Below are 25,431 nucleotides of genomic sequence, written 5' to 3'. Positions count from 1 at the left end.
ACAAAGAGTTGGATACGACTGTAAAGTAATGCTCAAAATTCTCCAAGCCAGGCTTCAGCAATATGTGAACCATGAACTTCCAGATGTTCAAGCTGGCTTTAGAAAAGGCAGAGGAACCAGAGATCAAATTGCCAACATCCACTGGATAATAGAAAAAGCAAGAGAGTTCCAGAAAAAACATCTATTTCTGCTTTATTGACTATGCCAAAGCCTTTGACTGTGTGGATCACAATAAACTGTGGAAAATTCTGAAAGAGATGGGAATACCAGACCACCTGATCTGCCTCTTGAGAAATTTGTATGCAGGTCAGGAAGCAACAGTTAGAACTGGACATGGAACAATAGACTGGTTCCAAATAGGAAAAGGAGTTCATCAAGGCTGTATATTGAAGATTGCCGGGAGAAATATCAATAACCTCAGATATGCACATGACAACACCCTTATGGCAAAAAGTGAAGAGGTACTCAAAAGCCTCTTGATGAAAGTGAAAGTGGAGAGTGAAAAAGTTGGCTTAAAGCTCAACATTCAGAAAACTAAGATCATGGCATCCAGTCCCACCACTTCATGGGAAATAGATGGGGAAACAGTGGAAACAGTGTCAGACTTTATTTTTCTGGGCTCCAAAATCACTACAGATGGTAACTGCAGCCATGAAAATAAAAGACACTTACTCCTTGGAAGGAAAGTTATGACCAAACTATATATCATATTCAAAAGCAGAGACATTACTTTGCCAACAAAAGTTCGTCTAGTCAAGGCTATGGTTTTTCCTGTGGTCATGTATGAATGTGAGAGTTGGATTGTGAAGAAGGCTGAGCGCTGAAGAATTGATGCTTTTGAACTATGGTGTTGGAGAAGACTCTTGAGAGTCCCTTGGACTGCAAGGAGATCCAACCAGTCCATTCTGAAGGAGATCAGCCCTGGGATTTCTTTGGAAGGAATGATGCTAAAGCTGAAACTCCAGTACTTTGGCCACCTCATGCGAAGAGTTGACTCATTGGAAAAGACTCTGATGCTGGGAGGGATTGGGGGCAGGAGGAGAAGGGGACGACAGAGGATGAGATGGCTGGATGACATCACTGACTCGATGCATGTGAGTCTCAGTGAACTCCGGGAGTTTGTGATGGACAGGGAGGCCTGGTGTGCTGCGATTCATGGGGTTGCAAAGAGTCGGACATGACTGAGGGACTGATCTGATTTGAGCAAGTAACACACATGAGTAAGTAAAGCATTAAATACATTGAAAACACTCTGAAAACAGAAACAAAGCTGATTGGTTCAGGGGATACAGATGTTTGCATCTGTGAATCAGGTCCTGAGAGATAAGACTGAGGACTGACCAGCAGAGAGGCTTTCCAAATTCTGTCTTTCCTCACTGTTTCCCTAACCAATCACACATTTCAAAGTGACATTATTTCTAAGAATTAGATAATAAAAATAATCTGCTACTATTAATGCTGGAATACCAAAAACCAAAAATAAAGCCTCAGGGTACATTTAGGAACAAAGAATTTATTTGAACAGACCCCTAACTGAGATAGATCAAGCTATCTTTCTGCTGCTACCTCTAAGGTCTGACAAAGGGCTTGAAACAGGTAAATTTTACAGCATCATTTATTTATTATAGAAGAAGGATGCTTTGGGAGACAGTCTTCAAAATTTACAGTGTTAAGAGACAAGAACAACAAAGCAACAAGGAAAAAGTAGAAATGAGAGGCTACTTTTCCAATTAGCATTCAAGAACACAAAATGAGGGTCTAAGAATACCAGGTGCTAAAAAACATTTCTGCAATTTGAGCTACTGTCCTGTGTGTGTGTGTTAGTTGCTCAGTCATGTTCGACTCTTTGCAACCCCACAGACTGGGGCTCACCAGGCTTCTCTGTCTATGGGATTCTCCAGTTAAGAATACTGGAGTGGATTGCCATTCCCTTCTCCAGAGGAACTTCCCAACCCAGGGATCAAATGCTGGTCTCCTGCATTGCAGGCAAGTTCTTTACCATTTGAGCTACAGGGAAGTCCTTGGGATTTAACCCAGTCCCTCATCAAAGTTTGCAGGTGGAGTCAGCTTCCTGCTGAGCTGCTCTAGTCCAGACAACTGGCTACCCTATTGGAGCCTAGAGTATCCCTTTGGTTGGGAATGCCCCATTCCTATTGTCGGACTCTCTGGAGCTCACTTCTATGTATGTCCAGCTTGGCGAGTGAGGCTACAGGCACTGCTTCAATGCTGACAGCCTGATACCTACTCAATGCCCCCACTGATGAAACATCTGACAATGCATGTGAAGTGGGAGGCTGGGTGTGATATTCCAGAAACTCTCCAAGAAGTCAAAAAAGACAGTTAATTTATCATAAGATGTAAGGAAGTTTGGATGTTACTGACTGTTAATTATTGATTATTATCAATTTTGTATGGACCATCAAAATACCTAAATATATTTTGCATTCATTTGGGACTGACTTCCCTTGTAGCTCAGACAGTAAAGAATCTGTCTGCAATGCAGGAGACCCGGTTTCAATCTCTGAGTTGGGAAGATTCCCTGGAGAAGGGAATGGCTACCCACTCCAGGATTCTTCCTTGGAGAATCCCATGGACAGAGAGGCCTACAGTCCATGGGGTTGCAAAAAGTTAGACATGACTGAGTGACAAACCATGTTTTCTATATTATTTTATAAAGCCACAGTCTAACATTTACTGAAACTCATCAAGAAACAGAGGGAAACAACAAAGAAAGAAGATGAAGAGAGATGAGGAATAGAGGGAGGAAGGAAAAGAAGATAAGGAAGGAAATAATAAATTACTGGGAGGAAAGAGCCAATCAAATCTGGAGGGAAATACTAGACAGATGTCCAGAGACCAAAGCTTGGAGCCTACTGCATGTGCAGTGCCTGGATCTACTGTGTAAGCGACTTGGTTGTTTATCTACAGTCTTTCAGCCTTGATTTGCCTTCCTTTCTAAACTCTCACCTGTGATGCATAGGTTGGGTCTCTGCAAGTCACATTTCAGAGGCTCTTTGGCAAGCTGGCCTTTTTTTAGGTTTTGCCAGTAAGCGGGCACTAGAGGGAGACTGACAGTGGGACAGAGCTAATCTATCTGACTTGGCTGTTCCTGCAGCGTCACCTCAGCAGTGGGACCTGACTCCAGCTCAGAGCTTCTATTAGCACATGGAGAAATAGCCCCATCCTGCTTCCTCAGCACATACAACCAGCAACTAGGCAGTGACCTCTCCCTGGAGGCTTGAGCACCAGCTGTAGGGCCTCTCTTCTGAGTTCTTAGGTCTGGAAATCTGTTCTAGGACATGATAGCTGCTTCCTAAAACCATTACCCTAGTGCTTCCTTTCCTTTTTCTAGCCTCTAATTCTTATGTAGGAAATTTCCTATATTAAATCCTTTCAGCTGAAGTACTGTTTTTCTCACGAGGCCCTTTCTTCTCATGGACTCCCTTCTGACAGCAAGAGCTGAAAAATTCTGCAACCTTAGTCAACAATATCCTGGCAATCTAAATAAGAGGTTAATTTTTTCATTAAGGAAATCAAACAATGCTGAAAGAACTGTGACACAGTGAAAATGACTGTGATCTACCCTCTTGAAATATGGAGCTATAACTTGGGTTTGGAATATTTTCAAGGCTGGACATCTTAAAAAATGACAATTCAAATATAAGAATATTATATGAAAATATAAGGTTATTGGATATATTATCTAATAGCACATTTTGAAAGTAAAGTTAAGTACTTGAGTTATTTTCAAGAATGAGAGGAGAAAATTAAATTACTGGAGGTTTCTATCAAGTTTTACAAGGAAGGATCAGTTAAAAAGTTGAATATAAATGGAAAGAACCGATATGGTAAGGGTCTTACCGATATCCATTCACAGTCAATAACAGTGCTCAACCTGTGTGTGATGGTTAGCACAGTGCACTCAGAAAATTTCTCATGGATTTTTTTTTGTATTAACTCATCTGTTCTGGAATCAGAGAAATTGATATACTTCAGTGAAGACAGGAAAAGCAGACTAAAGAGTTAAAAATTAAAAATCAATACTTTAACATATAATCTTGTTCCTAAAAAACTAAGTATAAAAACTCTATTTAGAAATTTACTATTTTTTATAAAATGATGGAAAACAGTCTTCCCTTGAAATTGCATAACAACATTAACAGCATATAACTTTCTTGGTTTCTTCCCTTGTTTTCCTTTGTTTGGAATAATATTATTAAGAGATATCTGTGGGCCAAAGAGAGCATAGAAACATTTCTCAGCATCACTAAATGTTTTCCATTTACCACATTTACAATTTGGATTCCAGGTTTCATGGACCTCAGCTCCATACCTTGGATCCACATTGGATGTGGCTTTGTCAAGAATCAATATCTTATTTTTCCTGAGAATAGCCCTGGCAAGGCACACTAGTTGTCTCTGTCCAACACTCAAGTTCAATCCTGATTCTGCTAATTCAGTATCCATTTTACCAGGAAGACCTTGGATGGTTTCTTTAAGTTGTACCTGTGGATACAGAAAGAACATTTTCCTAAATAAACTGCTGCTGAAATAGACAAACCTCTTAGACATTAGAACTTTGAAGTCCTCCCAACTTCTTGTGTATCTTGTATGTACAGCCAGGTGATGGGAAGAGCTGTTTCCAATTAGTGTTCACTGAGAAAGATGGTGGGTAGAGTCAAGTCAGGACAGAAAGATTTCAAAGTCCCCGATCCCTGCCACAGGCCATCCACCAACAACCCCCACCTAGGACGTAGTTCAGAAAGTCTCTCAAAAATTGAAGCTATTTCTCCCAATGTGGCTTAAACAGAAAATCTAAAAGGATCTTTATGGTTGAATCAACTTTACCAAAGTACATTTTGCATAGGAGTTGGTACACTAAAAGGAAACTTAAAAAACTACAGAAAGTTTTTTTCTCTAAAGATATATTTTTATTAATTTTACAAAATCTTTAAAATTTTGTAATGTTTAAAATAATACAAATTTAAACAATGGAAAACTCCATCTAATACTTTAGTAATCCTGGAACCTTTCCCACGTTTAATCCGATAAATGGTGGACCAGTCAAGTGCATTTTCTTCAATATCATAGATGTCTTTCAGTGAATGAAAACTCACAAGAAACAAGATACAATATTACATCTTATCTCCCCCACAATATGGATATAGGTGATGTTTATATTAATCTATCTTCAAAAAATTTTATTCATAAGATTAAAAACACAAAGCTTTAACCACCAAATATAATCTGAAAATACACTTGATGGTAGGGGTCAGTTCAATGAATTCTGGAGAAATACAATGGAGCAAGAAGCAAACTCAGGCTGTACTTGAAGTTAAAGAACAAAGAAGAAATACACTTCAAATTAAGAAACCAATAGATTGATGGCCAAAAAGTTATTTGACATACTACAATGTCAGACAACAACACACCGAGGGTGAATGAGTAGCATTTTTGTAATATCCTAAATGCTGGAGCACTTCCATGAATGTGATCCTGAACTGTGCTCCTGATGGAGTCCAGTCCTTAGAAAGCAGAATTCTGAGTTAGGATTAAATATGGTATTGGTATTTAGTGTCAGCATAAAAGGTGTACAAACTCTAAAGGGTAAGATTTGGACTGTGGTGCAAGTGATTGGTCTTTGTTAAAACTGACATCCTGAGTTTGAAGAAATAATCTCATATTTACTCCTGAGTTGGATGACATCATACAACTAATCTGTTTTTTCCCCTTCTCCTTCAGGTTGTCCATATCTGCTTCATGATGAATAAGAGTTGTAAGGGGAAATGTTTATCATAAAATACTGTTTTCTGAGACTCTCTATTTATTTATGAATCAGGGATGGTTATGAGAATAATATGAATATCAAAGCCCTCTGTAGTGTAATCATAAAATCAAGGTATAAAGTATTAGAATGGAAGAAAAGGACAACAGAGACAGTAGACAATAATAATTAAAAGTTACAACTGGAGAATCTGAACACATTAGATGATAGTATAATATTATTATTTTTTTGAGATAATTGTGTTAGATTACACAAGAGAATGTCCTTGAAAAGGATAGAGATTGTATCTCTTGATGACTGTGATAGACCCAAAATCTGAAACTATGCCTATCTAAGAAGCTCTCAGAGATATTTGTTCACTGTGTAAAGGCAGAAGTGAATCTAATCTTGTGACATATCTGTTCCTATAAATTAGAAAGTAAATCCATATAGACAGCTTACATATAACACTATTATTATGTGTAAAAGGATTATATTCTTATAACAATTAACTGGCTCCAGAATATCACAACATCACATTGTAAACTGTGGAAAGCACATAAAAATTTTTAATTTAAGAAAAATGGAGCTAATAATACTATTGAAAACTATACATCTCAATATAGACTACTTCAGATCATTTTTGAGTTTGGGAAATATGAGATTATAGCAAAACTGAAGAATAATAAACTGAACTTATAAGGTACCCTATTTCTATCATCATTACCATTTTTAAAGTAACGCACTGTGTAGTGTATCTAGTAGGTGCCAATGCCTCTCACAGGAGGTTAATACAGATGTCAGATGGTTCCCATATTTCATGGAACCTTCTTACTTTTCAAAAAGAAAGGTTGGTGCGGGCTGGTAGGAGACAGGGAAATGCAGTCAACTGATGGGGAAAAGCTTTTACTAGAGCAGGACCAGCAATAAAGGAAGTAAAGGGGGAGCCCGTTTACCTAATAAAAGGCCTCAGGAAATGGACATGTGAGCTGTCCCACAGCAAGAACTGAACCACAGGTTCCTGATACACAGGCTGCTGATGCCCATATTTCTGTATCTTAGTTTCCTATGTGATAAGACCTACTTGTGTCCTAACAGAGATACTATCAATGCTGGACTTGTGTAACACAAAATTTTTTAAAGAAATAAGCCATACTTCTCTGAAATGTAGACATCAAACAAACATCTAGTACCTATTTATTAAGTGCTACTTTTTAAAAGCAAAAGACTGAGCTAGGTCCTATGAGAAATTAGAAGTCTGTCTATGATTTAGAAGTCTAGAGTTTCTGTTATCAGTAGAATCAATTTGCAAAACTAGGGCTAATACACAAAATAGCTAGTATTAAAATATACAAGCCAACAGCAACTCAATAGTCAAAATTTTTTCATGCAAGGGTAAGAAAATTCAATGAAGTAGAGCAAGGAGAAACATGATACAAATAACAGAAAATACTCTAGAAATTAGCCTATCCATATAAAAACTAAGCCAAAACTCCAGGATTCTGTTACTTGCATTCATGCTGCAGCATTGAAATGATATAATCGTCAATAAGTAATCGTCATCACATTCCACTAATATAATTTACCTTTATAAACACTTTCTTATGAAACTCCATAGTATTTTATTGGTATGATCTTGTTTATCTTTCAGTTAATAATGAAAAAGTATCGTTTCCACTTAGATATCCCCTAAGGCTAGAGGAAAAAAATGAACATTGGTGGGCAATTAGGATAATTAATTTACTAGGTCACTAATCAGAGAAGGCGATGGCACCCCACTCCAGTACTCTTGCCTAGAAAATCCCATGGACAGAGGAGCCTGGTAGGCTGCAGTCCATGGGGTCACGAAAAGTTGGACACGACTGAGCGACTTCACTTTCACTTTTCACTTTCATGCATTGGAGAAGGAAATGGCAACCCACTCCAGTGTTCTTACCTGGAGAATGCCAGGGACGGGGGAGCCTGGTGGGCTGCCGTCTATGGGGTCGCACAGAGTCAGACACGACTGAAGCAACTTAGCAGCAGCAGCAGGTCACTAATAGAATTTGATCCCACAGTTTTAATGTCTAGTTTAGTGCTCTGCTAAGGACAAAATAATGTATCTAGTGGCTTGGGGTTCTATACAAAAAGTTAAAATGAAAACATGAGGCATTATATTGTTGGTTTTCATTATCAATACACACATTTTAAGTGTACCCATTTCATCACTGTTCTCTTAGAAAGTAAACAAAGTTAGCTCAAGTGATAAGCTTCCCTTAATTACCTGCAATGCTACAAATGTACACACACAGATACTGATGCTAACAAGTTAATTACATTACATAAATTACCTCTTCCAAGACATTCCACAGTTCTTCTCCCAAATACTCATTAAAGGGATCCAGATTTTTCCTCACTGTTCCAGTGAATAAAACAGGTTCCTAAATACCGCAGAATAGTAAATGTTATTACTATAATCTCTTTTCATTTTAAACCAACGTTTATAGAAAAAAATGAAAATATAAAATATCAAAATTCTCTGCAATTATTAACAATAAAGTTGCAAATGTATGTTTACAAAACAGTATCTCTAAAGTAATTTTCCATTGTATGAAGTGTGCTACACATTATCCTCTGGATTATTAAACACTAAGAGAAGAAAGTGTTGAAGAAGTATTTTCATCCTAAGGAAAAAAAAAACTGAAGAAGAGAAAGGAAAATTTTATTTTATTTTTTAAATTGCCATTCTGGTAATAAATGTCTGCTTAAAGACATACACAAACTGAGGATATAATTACATGAGAAACTTTACATCAATATTTATGTAAATTAACTGTCAATCCTGGCATGATACTGGGAAATACCAAGACAATGATTCAGCACAAGCTGAATTTTGTGCCTCAAAGCAAAATTGTTAATTTTTTTCACATTTGCACTGAAGAATAAAGTAGGCTATTTTCTATGCTAGTCAAACAGCCTTCTGGGACGGGGGACTCTCTCCACATGCATGAATGGAACATCCCTACACATGCAAAGAGAACGTCAGCTCCTGGGGCCTGCAGCTTCTCTGTCCTTGGAGAGATCTCTGATTCTGCACCAGGTGATTCCCATGTTCTCTCACCTGTGCATCAGGATGACCTGCCTCACAGAACCTCATTACTAACTGCAATGTCAGGATGACCTGAAACCCATTGTGACATGAGCCAGGATAAAATTATTTTCATTGAAATAGTTCTTCCTATTCATCTGCATCAGGAGGAGCCACAAGTAAATTAATCTGGAAATATATGCCTTTCTGGGTTTCAAGAGAGAATCTTGTACAAAAGCTCATGTAGACCATTTACATTTTTCTACTGGAAGGCTCTAGTAAGCCAGGCCACAGAATATGAGCAACAGAGAGGAGCCCAACTGGCTCCTTTCAGTGAAGGAGACAGGACAAGGGGAGGCACACGTGTGGGTACAAGAGGAGACCTGACGCTTCCACAGTGCCCGGAACTGCTCAGAATCCCCACATTCAAATCCCGCCTGGCCTTGGGGCGGACTTGCCTCCTCCTTTCACAAAAGCCAGAGAAGAAAGATGCAGAAGACAGGCATTTCTTTTCTCCAGCCATGAAGAAAAATGACACTCAGAGAGCCTCCTGTACCTTCTTTCCTTATTGTCTTAAAGTCTGATGAGAGAAAAATGGATGCAGAAGACACAGGGCATGTCACCAAAAAAGACATATCCCTAAACAAAATCTAAATTTCAAAAGACATTATAAAGGGAGTTTCATTTGCACAAAGTTAATTAAGTGGCCAACATTCCCCCAAAGCACTGAAAATCACTGGTCACAGGACGTTTCAAAATGATTATTGTATTGAACTGAAAAATACTGAGACCCAAATTTAAAGTCTCCCTTAAAACTCTGAAATTTAGGATCAAAGACTACCCAAGTATCTAAGCAATGGTAAAAGTTCCTTGTCAGTGGACTAATAATTATTTTACTTCAGATAAAAAAAAATTCTTAATTTTTGCAATTATCAACTCTAAGTTTCCAACAAACAGGCTATTTCTCTCCCTTTAGCTGTCTTCATGAGGTTTAGACAAATGACGTGGCCCAACAAGGGGAGGCTGGTCCCCAATATTTCTCCCTTTCCTTTGACTCTCCTCCACCTCTGGGCCCCAAAATGAAGGAGGGACTCTTGAAGGACTAGTGTTTGAGGAGATTTGTTGTTCAGTCACTCAGTCATGACTGACTCTGCAACCCCACAGACTGCAGCACTCCAGGATTCCCTGTCCTTCACAATCTAACAGTTTTCTCAAATTTGTAAAGGGACGGGAAGAGGCCAGGTTAATAAGCCAGCTTGGAGCCCAGCTGGGAGACGTGAGATGGGGTCTCTTTGCTTATAACAGTGACAAGAATGTTTCTTCTTAGCCCATCACAGCTTATGTGACCTGAATAGTTTTTGCTTCAGGTTTCTCTCATAGATCAAATTTACATCCTGTAAGAGGTCTAAGGTTTGAAGTGTCCACCAAACCTTTAGCTGCAGAAAGCAGGGGCTATTCTCTAGTTGGAATGTGCAGGCTTCTCATTGCAGGGGCTTTTCTTGCTGCAAAGCACAAGTTCTAGGCGCATGGGCTTCAGTAGTTGCAACTCCTGTGCTCAGCAGTTGCGGGGCACAGTCTCTAGAGCACAAGTTCAATAGTTGTAGTGCACAAGCTTAGCTGCTCTGTGGCATGTGGGATTTTCCCAAATCAGGGATCAAACCCATATTTCCCACACTGACAGGCAGAGTCTTTACCACTAAGCCACCAGGAAAGCCCTGTGAATGTAAACTGATACAGCCACTATGGAGAACAGTATGGTGGTAGGGGTGGTTTAGTGACTAAGTGGTGTCTGACTCTTGTGACCCCATGGACTGTAGCCCCACCAGGTTCCTCTGTCCATGGGATTCTCCAGGCAAGAATATTGGAGTGGGTTGTTATCTTTTTCTCCAAGAGAACAGTATGGATATTCCTTACAAATATAGGAATAAAACTACCATATGACCCAACAATGCCACTACTGGGCATATATCCTAAGAAAGTCCTACTTCAGAAAGACTCATGCACCCTAATGTTCACAGCAGTACTATTTACAATAGCCAGGATATGGAAACAACCTAGGTTTCAGGTGGACAGATGAATGGATAAAGAAGTTGTGATACATATATACAATGTAATATTATTACTCAGTTACAAAAAGGAATGCGTTCTAGTGAGCTCTAGTGAACTCACCTCACTAGAACTGAACGAGTTCATTTCTAAGTGAATCTAGAGCCTGTTACACCGAGTGAAGTAAGTCAGAAAGAGAAAAACAAATGTATTAATTAATGCGTATGTTGCATAATTAATACATGTAATTTATAATAATTAATGTATTAATTAATGCATATACATGAAATCCAGAAAAATGATATGATGAACCTATTTGCAGAACAGGAAGAGAGACACAGACATAGAGAACAGACTTGCTGATACACAGAAGAGGAAGGTGAGGGTGGGAAAAATTGAGAGAGTGGTATTGACATGTATACCACCATGTATAAGATAGTGGGAAGCAACTGTTTAGTGCAGGGAACTCGACTCAAAGCTCTATGATGACCTAGAGAGACGGGATGGTGGGATGGGGGAGGGAGGCTCAAGAAGGAGGGGATACATGTGTATATATGGCTGATACAGGATTGAGGGCAGGAGGAGAAGGGGGCGACAGAGGATGAGATGGTCGGATGGCATCACCGATTCAATGGACCTGAATTTGGGCAAACTCTGGGAGATGGTGAGGGACAGAGAGGCCTAGCATCCTGCAGTCTGTAGGGTCCCAAAGAGTTGGACAAGACCTGGCAACTGAACAACAACAAAAATAACAGCATGGCTGATACATGGTGTTGTACAGCAGAAACAAACACAACAGTGTAAAGCAATTATCCTCCAATTAAAAATAAATTTAAAAAAAGAATCTGAAAAAAAGCATACGTGTAACTGAATCATTTTGCTGTACATCTGAGACTAACACAATATTGTAAGTCAATTAAACTTCAATTTAAAAAGAAGGGTTATATGCTTTATTTATATAAGCAATGTTCAACTTTTTTATATAGTTTGATAGTTCTAAAATTTGAATGGTGGAGGAGTGTTTTCATGTAATTATTCATCTTTATAAGCTGTAGATGTTTTTAAATGACTTAAATTCAAGTTTTAATGGGTGGGCATTAGTTACGAGAGTTCAAAATTTAGAAATCTTTACATGGCAGTAATTTTTGCTTACATGTTACTGTAATAAATCTATGTGAGTATGAAAAAAAGTTCAGTCACTTATTTCATAATCAGGGCTCTCTCTGTTGTCACCTTCCTCACCTTCTTCCCTATAGGAAGCTCCTTGAAGGGGATGAAACTCTCCAAACTCTGGGGGACTAATGTGACATTCTTTGCAAAAAGAGGAGCCCTCACTTCTGAGTCCCTGACCAACAACACCAGCTGTTTCATGCTGAGCTTTAATCAGAGACCTCAAACACTGTGTAGGCCTTAAGGAGTTTCTGCTAAGTATCACCAATCCACTGCTGATTGTCATAAAAAGAAAAAAACTAAGTTTAACCATTTCATATTGCAATAAGGGTCCTCACTTAAGTCTATGCTGTCAGTCTAAAAGGACATATTGGGAAATTATGAGTGTTCATTTAGCAGTATTAGTGGAAAAACATATTTTAGTAAGTAAGAATATTTCTGTTATGATATGTCAAATATATGACATGCTAAAACTTCAATACTTTGGTCATCTGATACAAAAAACCAACTCATTGGAAAAGACTGATTCTGGAAAAGATTGAAGGCAAAAGAAGAAGGGGTAAGCAGAGAATAAAGACAGGTAGAAAGCATCATCACCTCAATGGACATGAATTTGAGCAAACTCCAGGAGATAGTAAAGGACAGGGGAGCCTGGCAAGCGACAGTTCATGGGGTCGCCAAGAATCATACATGACTTAGTGACTGAACAACAAGAGCAACAAAATTTCATTTAAAAGTTGAATGAAAAGAATGATTTATTACAACATTAACTGACTGAACCTACATTTTTCTTTAAAGTCAGCAGGCAATTTGTGAACAATGTCTGTTATAATAGGTCATGTATTTCATGTGTGGTGTTCATTTTGATTTCTACTCACTCTACTTTCATCACTTGCCAAATAAGAAACCATTATATTATCTTCAAAAGGTAATAAAAGTGCTGACAAACACATACTGCAAGGGCAGATAAAGGTCAAATGAATGACCCTTATTTCTGATAGATACTTATTATTTAAAGTAAGTAAGTAAGTGTTAGTTGCTCAGTTGTGCCCGACTCTTTGTGACCCCATGGACTGCAGCCCACCAGGCTCCTCTGTTCATGAGATTTTCCAGGCAAGGATACTAGAGTGGGTTGCCATTTCCTTGTCCAGGGGATCTTCCCAACCCAGGGATTGAACCCAGGCCTCCTGCACTGCAGGCAGATTCTTTACAGACTGAGCTATAAGGGAAGACTACCTCCAATCATGAAGTTAGTAAACTAATCTGATAAATAAGGGTTGTAAAAATGTTTGTAAGGGATTTGTCTCTTGGTACAGTAGCTAAGAATCCACCTGCCAGTGTAGGGGACACAGGTTCGATCCCTGGTCTGCGAAGATTCCACATACTGTGGAGCAACTAAGCTGGTATGCAACAACTACCAAATCCATGCTCTGGAGCCCTCGAGTCACAACTACAGAGCCTGCACACTTCTACTGAAGCCCACTGGCCTAGAGCCTATATTCTGCAATGAGAGAAGCCACTGCAATGAGAAGCCTGTGCACCACAATGAAGAGTAGCCCCCACTCACTGCAAACTACAGAAAGCCAGCTCAAAGCAACAAAGACCCAGTGCCGCCAAATAAATAAATAAAAATTTTAAATATCTGTAGGCAGAAAACTTCCGGAGAAGGCAATGGCACCCCACACCAGTACTCTTGCCTGGAAAATTCCATGGATGGAGGAGCCTGGTAGGCTACAGTCCATGGGGTTGCTAAGAGTCGGACACTACTGAGCAACTTCACTTTCACTTTTCACTTTCATGCATTGGAGAAGGAAATGGCAACCCACTCCATTGTTCTTGCCTGGAGAATCCCAGGGACGGGGGAGCCTGGAGGGTTGTTGTCTATGGGGTCGCACAGAGTTGGACACGACTGAAGCAACTTAGCAGCAGCAGCAGGCAGAACACTTTACTGTAGAGATTTATGGCAGGATGTACAACCTATGTGTAAATAAACACCAAATTTATTGGCCCATGTATACTTTTTCTGAAGGTATACAACTAAACCTCACTTAATAAAGCTTAGCTGGCACTGCAGAGTTAGGAGAAAAATACTCTTATTTAATATATTTTAAATGGAGCATTAGTTTCAAAACTGTCTTTCATCATGGTTTAAAGTTCATACTTTTAAAATTTTATCCTAGAGTGCCATATTCAGTTGTAATTTTTTCCTTTGTTACTCAACATAAATTCATATTAGGCATGTGACCCAATAATGGCAACTCTGAATCAGCATTTACTGTAGTAAACTGATAATCCCTTGGCACAACTGCAAGACTGGAAGCTGAAATCTTAGTGGACCTTTTATGTCTGCTGCTGGAAGACAAGACCCTCATTATCTTACAAAGAAATCCTACTCACTAACCTTCAGAGGCCTAACACACCCTGAGATGAAGGCAAAACCATACAAGTGGTTATAAACAAAGCAGATAATCCTTTCAGTCCCAAACCAGGAATCTGCCCTCCACTATAGTATATCCTCACAGAAGCTACTGCTGCTTATTCCTAAGAGCTACATCATCATATCTAATCTGAGGATCTTTCTTAAGGGGAAGCTTATCTCCCTGTTTTAAGAATAAGAAAATCACCCGAAGTCACTTTTAATCTTGGTTTCCATCTTTTTTTTAAATCCTGTAATGTCTGAATGAAACATGAACAGCATGAAAAGGCAAAATGATAGGATACTGAAAGAGGAACTCCACAGGTCAGTAGGTGCCCAATATGCTACTGGAGATCAGTGGAGAACTAACTCCAGAAAGAATGAAAGGATGGAGCCAAAGCAAAAACAATATCCAGTTGTGGATGTGACTGGTGATAGAAGCAAGGTCCGATGTTGTAAAGACCAATATTGCATAGGAACCTGGAATGTTAGGTCCACAAATCAAGGCAAATTGGAAGGTGTCAAACAGGAGATGGCAAGAGTGACCATTGACATTCTAGGTATCAGCAAACTAAAATGTACTGGAATGGTGAATTTAACTCAGATGACCATTATATCTACTACTGTGGGCAGGAATCCCTTACAAAAAATGGAGTAGCCATCATAGTCAACAAAAGAGTTCAAACGCAGTACTTGGATGCAATCTCAAAAACGACAGAATGATCTCTGTTCATTTCCAAGGCAAACCATTCAATATCACGGTAATCCAAGCCATTGCCCCAACCAGTAATGCTGAAGAAGCTGAAGTTGAATGGTTCTATGAAGACCTACAAGACCTTTTAGAACTAACACCCAAAAAACATGTCCTTTCCATTAGAGGAGACTGGAATGCAAAAGTAGGAAGTCAAGAAACACCTGCAGTAACAGGCAGATTTGGCCTTGGAGAACAGAATGAAGCAAGGCAAAGACTAATAGAATTTTGCCAAAGAGAATGCTCTGGTCATAACACCCTCTTTCAACAACACAAGAGAAGACTCTACATGGACATCGCCAGATGGTCAACACCGAAATCAGATTGATTATATTCTTTGCAGCCAAAGATGGAGAAGCTCCATACAATCAGCAAAAACAAGATGGGGGGCTGACTGTGGCTAAGATCATGAACTCCTTATTGCCAAATTCAGACTTAAATTGAAGAAAGTAGGTAAAATCATGAGACCATTAGGGTATGACCTAAATCAAATCCCTTATGACTATACAGTAGAAGTGAGAAATAGATTTAAGGGTCTAGATCCGATAGACAGAAGGCCCAATGAACTATGAACAGAGGTTCATGACATTGTATAGGAGACAGGAATCAAGACCATCCCCAAGGAAAAGAAATGCAAAAAAGTAAAACAGCTGTCTGAGGAGGCCTTACAAATAGCTTTGAAAAGAAGAGAAGTGAAAGGCAAAGCAGAAAAGAAGAGATACACCTATCTGAATGCAGAGTTCCAAAGAATAGCAAGGAGAGATAAGAAAGCCTTCCTTAGTGATCAGTGCAAAGAAATAGAGGAAAACAACAGAATGGGAAAGACTAGCAATCTCTTCAAGAAAATTAGAGATACCAAGGGAATATTTCATGCAAAGATGCGCACAATAAAGGACAGATATAGTACAGACCTAACAGAAGCATAAGATATTAAGAAGAGGTGTAAGAATACACAGAAGAACTATACAAAAAAGATCTTCATGACCCAGATATCCATGATGATGTGATTACTCACTTAAAGCCAGACATCCTGGAGTGGGAAGTCAGGAGGCCCTTAGGAAGCATCACTATGAACAAAGCTAGTGGAGGTGATGGAATTCCAGTTGAGCTATTTCAAATCCTGAAAGATGATGCTGTGAAAGTGATGCACTCAATATGCCAGAAAATTTGGAAAACTCAGCAGTGGCCACAGGACTGAAAAAGGTAAATTTTCATTTCAATCCTAAAGTAAGGCAATCCCAAAGAATGCTCAAACTACCGCACAATTGCACTCATCTCACACGCTAGTAAAGTAATGCTCAAAATTCTCCAAGCCAGGCTTCAGCAATACATGCACCATGAACTTCTGGATGTTCAAGCTGGTTTTAGAAAAGGCAGAGTAATCCGAGATCAAATTACCAACATCTGCTGGATCACTGAAAAAGCAAGAGAGTTCCAGAAAAGCATCTATTTCTGCTTTATTGACTATGCCAAAGCCTTTGACTGTGTGGATCACAATCAACTGTGGAAAATTCTGAAAGAGATGGGAATACCAGACCACCTGACCTGCCTCTTGAGAAACCCATATGCAGGTCAGGAAGCAACAGTTAGAACTGAATATGGAACAACAGACTGGTTCCAAATAGGAAAAGGAGTACGTCAAGGCTGTATATTGTCACCCTGCTTATTTAACTTATATGCATAGTACCTCATAAGAAATGCTGGGCTAGAAAAAGCACAAGCTAGAATCAAGATTGCTGGGAGAAACATCAATAAACTCAGATATGCAGATGACACCACCCTTATGGCAGAAAGTGAAGAGGAACTCAAAAGCCTCTTGATGAAAGTGAAAGTGGAGAGTGAAAAAGTTGGCTTAAAGCTCAACATTGAGAAAACTAAGATCATGGCATCCGGTCCCACCACTTCATGGCAGATAGATGGGAAAACAGTGGAAACAGTGGTTGACTTTATTTTTCTGGGCTCCAAAACCACTGCAGATGGTGAGTGCAGCCATGAAATTAAAAGACGCTTACTCCTTGGAAGGAAAGTTATGACCATCCTAGACAGCATATTAAAAAGCAGAGACATTACTTTGCCATCAAAGGTCTATCTAATCAATGCTATGGTTTTTCTGGTGGTCATGTATGGATGTGAAATTTGGACTGTGAAGAAGGCTGAGCGCTGAAGAATTGATGCTTTTGAACTGTGGTGTTGGAGAAGACTCTTGAGAGTCCCTTGGACTGCAAGGAGATCCAACCAGTCCATTCTGAAGGAGATCAGTCCTGGGTGTTCATTGGAAGGACTGATGCTGAAGCGGAAACTCCAATACTTTGGCCACCTCATGTGAAGAGTTGACTCACTGGAAAAGACCCTGATGCTGCTAGGGATTGGGGGCAGGAGGAGAAGGGGACGACAGAGGATGAGATGGCTGGATGGCATCACTGACTCCATGGACATGAGTTTGAGTAAAACCCGGGAGTTGGTGATGGACAGGGAGGCCTGGTGTGCTGCAATTCATGGGGTCCCAAGGAGTCTGACAGGACTGAGCAACTGAACTGAACTGAACTGAATGTCTGAATTATCAGACTGAATGTCTGATCATCATCCATATTCCGAAGAAAAATACATTGTTTTCCAACAAAGGAAGAAGAATTTAAGTCATGAAAAGTCCTGTTTCAGGGGCTCCAGGGAGCCACTTTCAAGGGATTTAATGAAGACTTCAGGTTAAGAAACAAAGGGCTGACTACATTAGGCTAGAATCCAGTTATATTTCCTTACTAGTATTCTCCTTCTCAGTTTTGTTCTCAAGAAAAAAAAACAAGGTGTGGGGCTGGGTAGGGGTGGGGAGAAAAGCTGGTAATCATGGAGAAGTCTAGAGAGCGAGCTCTGGTTCACCCTTCAACCTATTGAAGAAAACTCATGGAATCAAAATACCAAAAGAGCAAAGTAAGCTGTTTAAAAAACACTTTGCTTTTGCTTTTTTTTTTTTTTTTTAAGCCTATAAAATGTTAAAAAATGAATCTGTTTAAACATGAGAAAGATGATGACTGCTGATCTGTACCAACACTTGGGCTGTAATCATAAATACTGAATTTTCATGGAATCCCTCTTCATCTGAAAACAGTTTATTTGTGCCACTATCATAAGGGGTTCTAGGTTTAGAGAATCATCCAGAGGTTTTGAAATCTGTTTTTCAAGATCTGTTCAGATAAGCGGGCTTTGTTGCTGTTGTTTTTCAGTCACTAAACTGTGTCCTACTCTTTTGCAACCCCATGGACTGTAGCCCACAAGGTTCCTCTGTCCATGGAATTTCCCAGGCAAGAATACTAGAGTGGGTTGCCATTTCCTTCTCTATGGGATCTTCCCAACCCAGGGATCAAACCTATGTCTCCTGCACTCTCAGTGAGATTCTTTACCACCAAGCCACCAGAGCAACTGTACTTCAATTAAAAAAAATAAATAGACACACACAAAATTTGTGTCCAGGCTTGGCCCCTTACTTATTAAAAGGCATAAGCTCCCAGAACCTCTATTTTCAAATTTGACAGGTAAGGATAACAACAGAAGTGTGAGAATTAAACAAGAAATGGTAGGAAAAGAGGTTAAAATGTGTTAGTTCAGTTCAGTTCAGTTGCTCAGTTGTGTCTGGCTCTTTGCGACCCCATGGACTGCAGCATTCCAGGCCTCCCTGTCCATCACCAATGCCCAGGGTTTACTCACACTCATGTCCATTGAGTCAGTGATGCCATGCAACCAACTCATCCTCTGTTGTCCCCTTTCTCCTCCTGCCTTCAATCTTTCCCAGCATCAGGGTCTTTTCCAACGAGTTTGTTCTTCGCATCAGGTGGCCAAAGTATTGGAGTCTCAGCTTCAGCATCAGTCCTTCCAATGGATATTCAGAACTGATTTCCTTTAGGATTGACTGGTTGGATATCTTTACAGTCCAAGGGACTCTCAAGAGTCTTCTCCAACACAACAGTTCAAAAGCATCAATTCTTCAGCATTCAGCTTTCTTCACAGTCGAACTTTCACATCCACACGTGACTTCTAGAAAAACCATAGCCTCAACTAGACAGACCTTTTTTGGCAAAGTAACGTCTCTGTTTTTTAATATGCTGTCTAGGTTGGTCATAATTTTTCTTCCAAGGAGTAAGCGTCTTTTAATTTCATGTCTGCAGTCACCATCTGCAGTGATTTTGGGGCCCTCCAAAATAAAGTCTGTCACTGTTTCCACTGTTTCCCCATCTATTTGCCATGAAGTGAGGATTCCACAAATGTTAGGAATTATTATTAATACTTGTGTAACTTACTGCTAAGCTGCTAAGTTGCTTCAGTCATGTCCAACTCTGTGCAACCCCATAGACGGGAGCCCACCCGTCCCCCATCCCTGGGATTCTCCAGGCAAGAACACTGGAGTGGGTTGCTATTTCCTTTTCCAATGCATGAAAGTGAAAAGTGAAAGTGAAGTCACTCAGTCGTGTCCGACTCCTAGAGACTCCATGGACTGCAGCCCACCAGGCCCCTCTGTCCATGGGATTTTCCAGGCAAGAGTACTGGAGTGGGGTGCCATCATCTTTTCTGCTTGTGTAACTTGTCAGAGCCTAAAACAAGCACTAGAGGAACAGAAATGAGAGATTCAGGCTCTGTCCTCTAGGAGAGGATAAAAATAGTCAAGAATGTGGGGAGAGCTGAGAAAAAATAAAAATGCCAGAGGGCTTCATCATGGACTGGAAAGTATGAGTGTGTATTCAGTGGTGGTCAGGAAAGAAGCTGCTGGGAGAGGAGCCACAAATCAAAATACTGAAACAAACAAACAAACAATATTCTCTCTTCTTACTCTTGGTAGAAAACATTAGATATATTACTCTGTTATGCTTTTTCACAAAATTCCTACTGTAGTTTTTTGTTGTTTTGGTTTGATTTGGTTTGTGCTTTATTCTTTGACTTAAATGGCAAAGAATCTGCCTGCAATGCGGGAGACCAGGGTTCATTCTCTGGGTCTCGAAAATCCCCTGAAGAAGGAAATGGCTGCCCACTTCAGAATTCCTGCCTGGAGAATTCCAGGGACAGAGAAGCCTTGTGGGCTACACTCCCTGGGGTCACTAAGAGTCAGACACAACTGAACAACTAACACTCTTTAAATTTATATAAATAATTTGGTTTATATTATAAACAATAAATATAAAGAAAATCACAACGAACCATAACAATATAAACAGAAATTAAAGAGCAAAGTCATTTCAGAACATGTTACTCTTTTTACTTATGTAGACTAATACCCAAAAGGCCAGTCCCCCAATCTATAGGAATAACAATAGTTACTATTGACTGAGCTTTCCCAAAAACCAAGCATGGGCCACGAACATTTCCTCACCAGTTACATCTTCACAACAAATTTGTGAAGCAGTAATTTGCAGATCTGGTTTAAGGAGGGGGAGGCTGAAACTTGAAAGCCGAGTGACTTCATCAAAGTCCTACAGCTGTATGAAGCAGAGCAGGAATAAAACTGTGGGTCACACTGACACTTGGTCTACACTCTTAAATATTCTACCCCTGGCTGCCTCCTGAATGATTTCCTGGGAACTTTTACACATTGAAAGTTCTCTCCAAATTCTCTCTCTTTAATCAATCAACACTGCACCTTGGAGACAAATAAATATAAAATGGAAAAATAAATATTTGATGATCATTAACAACATGGATGGGAGAAGGCAATGGCACCCCACTCCAGTACTGTTGCCCAAAAAATCCCATGGATGGAGGAGCCTGGTGGGCTGCAGTCCATGGGGTCGCTAAGAGTCAGACACGACTGAGTGACTTCACTTTCACTTTCCACTTTCATGCATTGGAGAAGGAAATGGCAACCCACTCCAGTGTTCTTGTCTGGAGAATCCCATGGACAGAGAAGCCTGGTAGTCTGCAGTCCATGGGGTCACACAGAGTCGGACACGACTGAAGCAACTTGGCAGGCAGCAGCAACGACATGGATAGAAAGTTTAGCACTGTTTTATAAGCATGTTCTCTGGAGTGTGTATATAAGTGAAAGTGAAATCAGTCATGTCTGATTTGGACTGTAGCCCCACAGGCTCCTCTGTCCATGGAATACTCCAAGCAAGAATACTGGAGTGGGAAGCCATTTTCTTTTTCAGGGTATCTTACCGACCCAGGTATTGAATCCAGGTCTCCTGTATTGCAGGCAGATTCTTTACTGTCTGAGCCACCAGGGAAGCCCATAGAACATGTTCAAAAGTAGGGTGGAAACTTATGGAACAGAACTAAAACCTGGCGATGAAGGATGTTTAATCTTTTCTCAGATGTGTTTCCAAACATTACCTGCAGAGCCAAGACCATCTACCATTACTTCTTTATTTATAGAGTTCTTTTATGTATATAGCCACACAACCTTTTCCATTAAAAATAATGTGGAGCACATTTCTAAATACTTTCATCCAATGATACCAAAGGATTTTACAGACACACCCATTATTTCTGCAAACTAATCTCATTTGGCACATTCCAAAATATAAAACTTGGTAATCTAAACATTCATTTTCTACTGTAACAACTAAGTTATGAATCTAATAGCCAGTGGGAATCTTTAAATACAGGCATTTTACATACTAAAAATTTCTTTCCATTTTTCCTAAAAAGGACATCTTTGAAAAAAATTTTAATTGTGGTCAAATATTAACACACAGAAAATTTACTAGCATAACCATTTTTAAGTAAACAGTTCAGTGGTATTAAATACATTCACATTGTTGTGAATCTGGATCACAACCATCCAGTCACAGATTCCTTTCATTTTGCAAAACTGAAACTCTGAACCCATTAAACAACAACTCTCCATTCCTTGCTCCTGGCAGCTCATGGCAACCATCACTCTACTTCCCATCTCCATGAACTGACTACTCTAGGTACTTCGTATTGGTAGAATCATACAGCATTTGTCATTTGTGACTGGCCTATTTCATTAGCACAATGTCCTCAAGGTTCATCTGTGTTTTAGCATGTGTCCGAATTTCATTTTTTTAAGGCTGAATAGTACTTCATGGTATGTACATGTACTAGATTTTGCTAATCCATCCATCTGTCAATGGACCCCTGGGACCCTCAACCCTTAGGCTATTAAGAATAATTCTGCTATGAATATGCATCTCTTCAAGACTTCTTCAAGTATCTCTTCAAGATCTTTATTTCAATTATTTTGGGCTGAAATCCTAAAGGAGAATTGCTAGATCATATGACAATTCTATTTTTAAATCTTTTGAGCAACCACCATTTCCGCCCCCCCCCCCCCACAGTGGCTGAACCATTTTACATTCCTATCAGCAATGAGCAGGAATCTAATTTCTCTACAACCTTGCCAACACTAGTTATTATTTTTCTTTCTTTTTTGATAGTAGACATCTTAAGGGGTGTGAGGTGTAATCTCACTGTATTCTGAAAAGAATATCTTGATTTTAAAAGTACTTATACTAATTCCAGGTATTTTAGAGGACAGGGGTAGGTAGCAACAGTTGTACTCAGTTGTAAGACTCAAATCCACACTCTCCTTCCCTTTGGGTACCATATTATATATGCTCCCTAATAAACAGGCATTCCAGAGCTCATTATACCTACATTCCAGGAATCACATTTGCCTGGTTCATTTTTCTCCTTTCCTGTCTGTGTTTCTCATTTCCTATGATGTCTGTGTTTTCCTGAGCTTCTCTGGAGAATTGTACAGTACTAAAAAAAAAAAACTCAAAACAAAAAATTGGTAAGTCTGTCAAAGCAAAGGGCAGGATGGCAGCTGAGGACACATAGGGCCTATGTTGCCCTTGGCTATGTACCTGGAGGACAGTAATTGCTCAGTAAATACTCATGGAATTATGTTGAGTGGATGAACCACAAGGAAAGACAGGCACTTCTACTGTGCATATAACCCAGTCTCCAGAACAATCTCTGAAAGTCATACTTTAAGAATCAGAAAAAAAAGAAAACAGACTCAGAACTCAGGAAGAGATGGCCAATTCAATGCTCCATACTCACAGCATCTATGTTTTGGGTCTGTGTGAAGCACTTCACACTCACTTACCTATTTTGTCCTCACAACAGCTCGAGGGGTTTGTACTGCTAGCTGCCTTGTAAGAGAGAAAACTGAGGTGCACAGAGATGGAATTCTGAGTTCCATATTCTTCCTTACTTTTCTGTACTGATGCCCTGGTGAAAGTTACTAATAGCCAAATTGTAAAAGTCTCCCCAAAGCATCTATATACCCTGAAATTCTCAAAGCCCCACAGTTTCCCAAAGCACCCTCCAGGGAGATAGTCACCTTTGAAAAGATGTCCTTGTTTCCAGAGCAAAATTCCACCTGTAAGACACTTAAAATTCGTGTTTCCCTATAGGAATCTCTCCAGTGCTAAACAAATCATTAGTCCTTTTGTTCTCAGAATTATGTGGTTATCAATGAATAAAACCATGAAACCTGAGGAACTCTAAGTCCAGAAATCTATCTCAGTAAGTCCTTAAATCACATGCAAACAAAACTAATGAATGAACAAAGAACCAAAACCTGGTGTCTGATGAAAGTGTCTGTTGAAAATACCTGCTGCTAAAAATATGCTTTATTGAGGGGGAAAAGGATTAATCATTTCATGTAATTTGAAAAAAAAATAATCAAATTAAAAACAAGTAAACTTGGGTGCCTTATAAAAAGAACATGTGAGAATGTTCTAATGTGCATACCTGAGGTGCAACTGACATACTCTTCCGTGAATGGTTAAGTCCAATACTGGTTGTCAAGATGTCATCAATCCAAATGCCACCTTCAGGTTCTGACAATCTAAAAAGTGCAGCAATAAGGGAACTTTTTCCAGCTCCTGTTCTTCCCACAATGCCAAGCTGTAAAGAGATCCAGGAGAGATTAAGAATTAACAGGATGCAACAGACCTGGGAGAAATCCTGATTGTTGAAGATTAAATTGAAAAGTTCTATATAAACAGTAGTATATAAGTTTCTTAGTTATGGCACTGTTGACATTCTGGGCCAGATAATTCCTTGTTGAGGGATGGAGGGCTATACCGTATATTGTAGGATGTTGGTAGTAACCATGAACTCTACCCACTAGATACCAGAAGCATGCTCCAAATTGTGGCAATCAAAAATTTCAGACATTGACAGCTGTTCCCTGGTTAAGACACCCACTGGTTCCAAGAAGTTAAAGATGACAATCTGCTGGAGTGAAAATCCAGCAATCTCCTAAATGGTCCATAAGAAGTCAGCTTTTAAATTAACCTTATTCCTACTGCCCAAGTAATTTCAGCTTCAGAATTATGTGGCTAATTTTACAGAGATGTCAACAAGTCAAGTAAGAAGTATTATACATAAACAAGTGCTCACTTTCTCAGGGGTGTATTATTTAAGATAAAACTGGGTAGAAAAACTAAATCACTTTCTGATATTAAATATCTTAATTATGATCTATCTTGAAAGGAAACATCTTAAAATTATAAAATGCAGATCTCAGTGTCTTAAAAGACAGTGGCTAGTAGATAAAATGCACTTAATGAGATCAATGCCAACACAAACATTTGCTATTTATATGGAACATTTCATCAGAGCACTTCAAAAGGCATTTTATTAACAAATTAATACTTGGAATTGCACTTTGGAAAGATACATGTCAAGTGTCATGCTAGTCATTAAAACCAAAGCAGAGAGACATTAAGTGTACCAACAATAAGATTGGGGCTTTCCTGGTAGCTCAGCGGTAAGGAATACACCAGCCAGTGCAGGAGAATCGAATTCAATCCCAGGATCTGAAAGACCCCCTGGAGAAGGGAATGGCAACCCACTGCAGTACTCTTGCCTGGAGATTTCAATGGAAACAGGAGCCTTGGCGGGCTACAGTCCATGGGGTCACAAAAGAGTCAGACATGACTTAGCAACTAAACAACAACAGGTTTAACAATAACTGCTGCTGCTGCTAAGTTGCTTCAGTCGTGTCCGACTCTGCGACCCCAGGCTCCCCCGTCCTTGGGATTCTCCAGGCAAGAACACTGGAGTGGGTTGCCATTTCCTTCTCCAATGCATGAAAGTGAAATGTGAAAGTGAAGTCGCTCAGTTGTGTCCGACTCCAAGCGACCCCATGGACTGCAGCCCACCAGGCTCCTCCGTCCATGGGATTTTCCAGGCAAGAGTACTGGAGTGAGGTGCCATCACCTTCTCCGACAACAATAACAGTAAAAAATAAA

General features: G+C 39.6%; 1 protein-coding gene across 1 annotated transcript in view; it reads right to left on the bottom strand.

Annotated features, from left to right (window-relative positions):
• The window catches only part of LOC102413340 (ATP-binding cassette sub-family C member 4-like), a 168,240-nt gene that overhangs the window by 22,441 nt on the left and 120,368 nt on the right, over positions 1–25,431 (bottom strand). The window contains 4 exon segments of the mRNA XM_044927067.2: positions 3,862–3,967; positions 4,334–4,506; positions 8,095–8,184; positions 23,924–24,079. Coding sequence (XP_044783002.2) covers positions 3,862–3,967; positions 4,334–4,506; positions 8,095–8,184; positions 23,924–24,079 — 525 coding nt within the window.

The sequence above is a fragment of the Bubalus bubalis genome, chromosome 13, assembly GCF_019923935.1.
Source record: "Bubalus bubalis isolate 160015118507 breed Murrah chromosome 13, NDDB_SH_1, whole genome shotgun sequence".
In the NCBI taxonomy this organism is placed as follows: Eukaryota; Metazoa; Chordata; class Mammalia; order Artiodactyla; family Bovidae; genus Bubalus; species Bubalus bubalis.
This window is presented reverse-complemented; position numbering and strand designations above follow the sequence as displayed.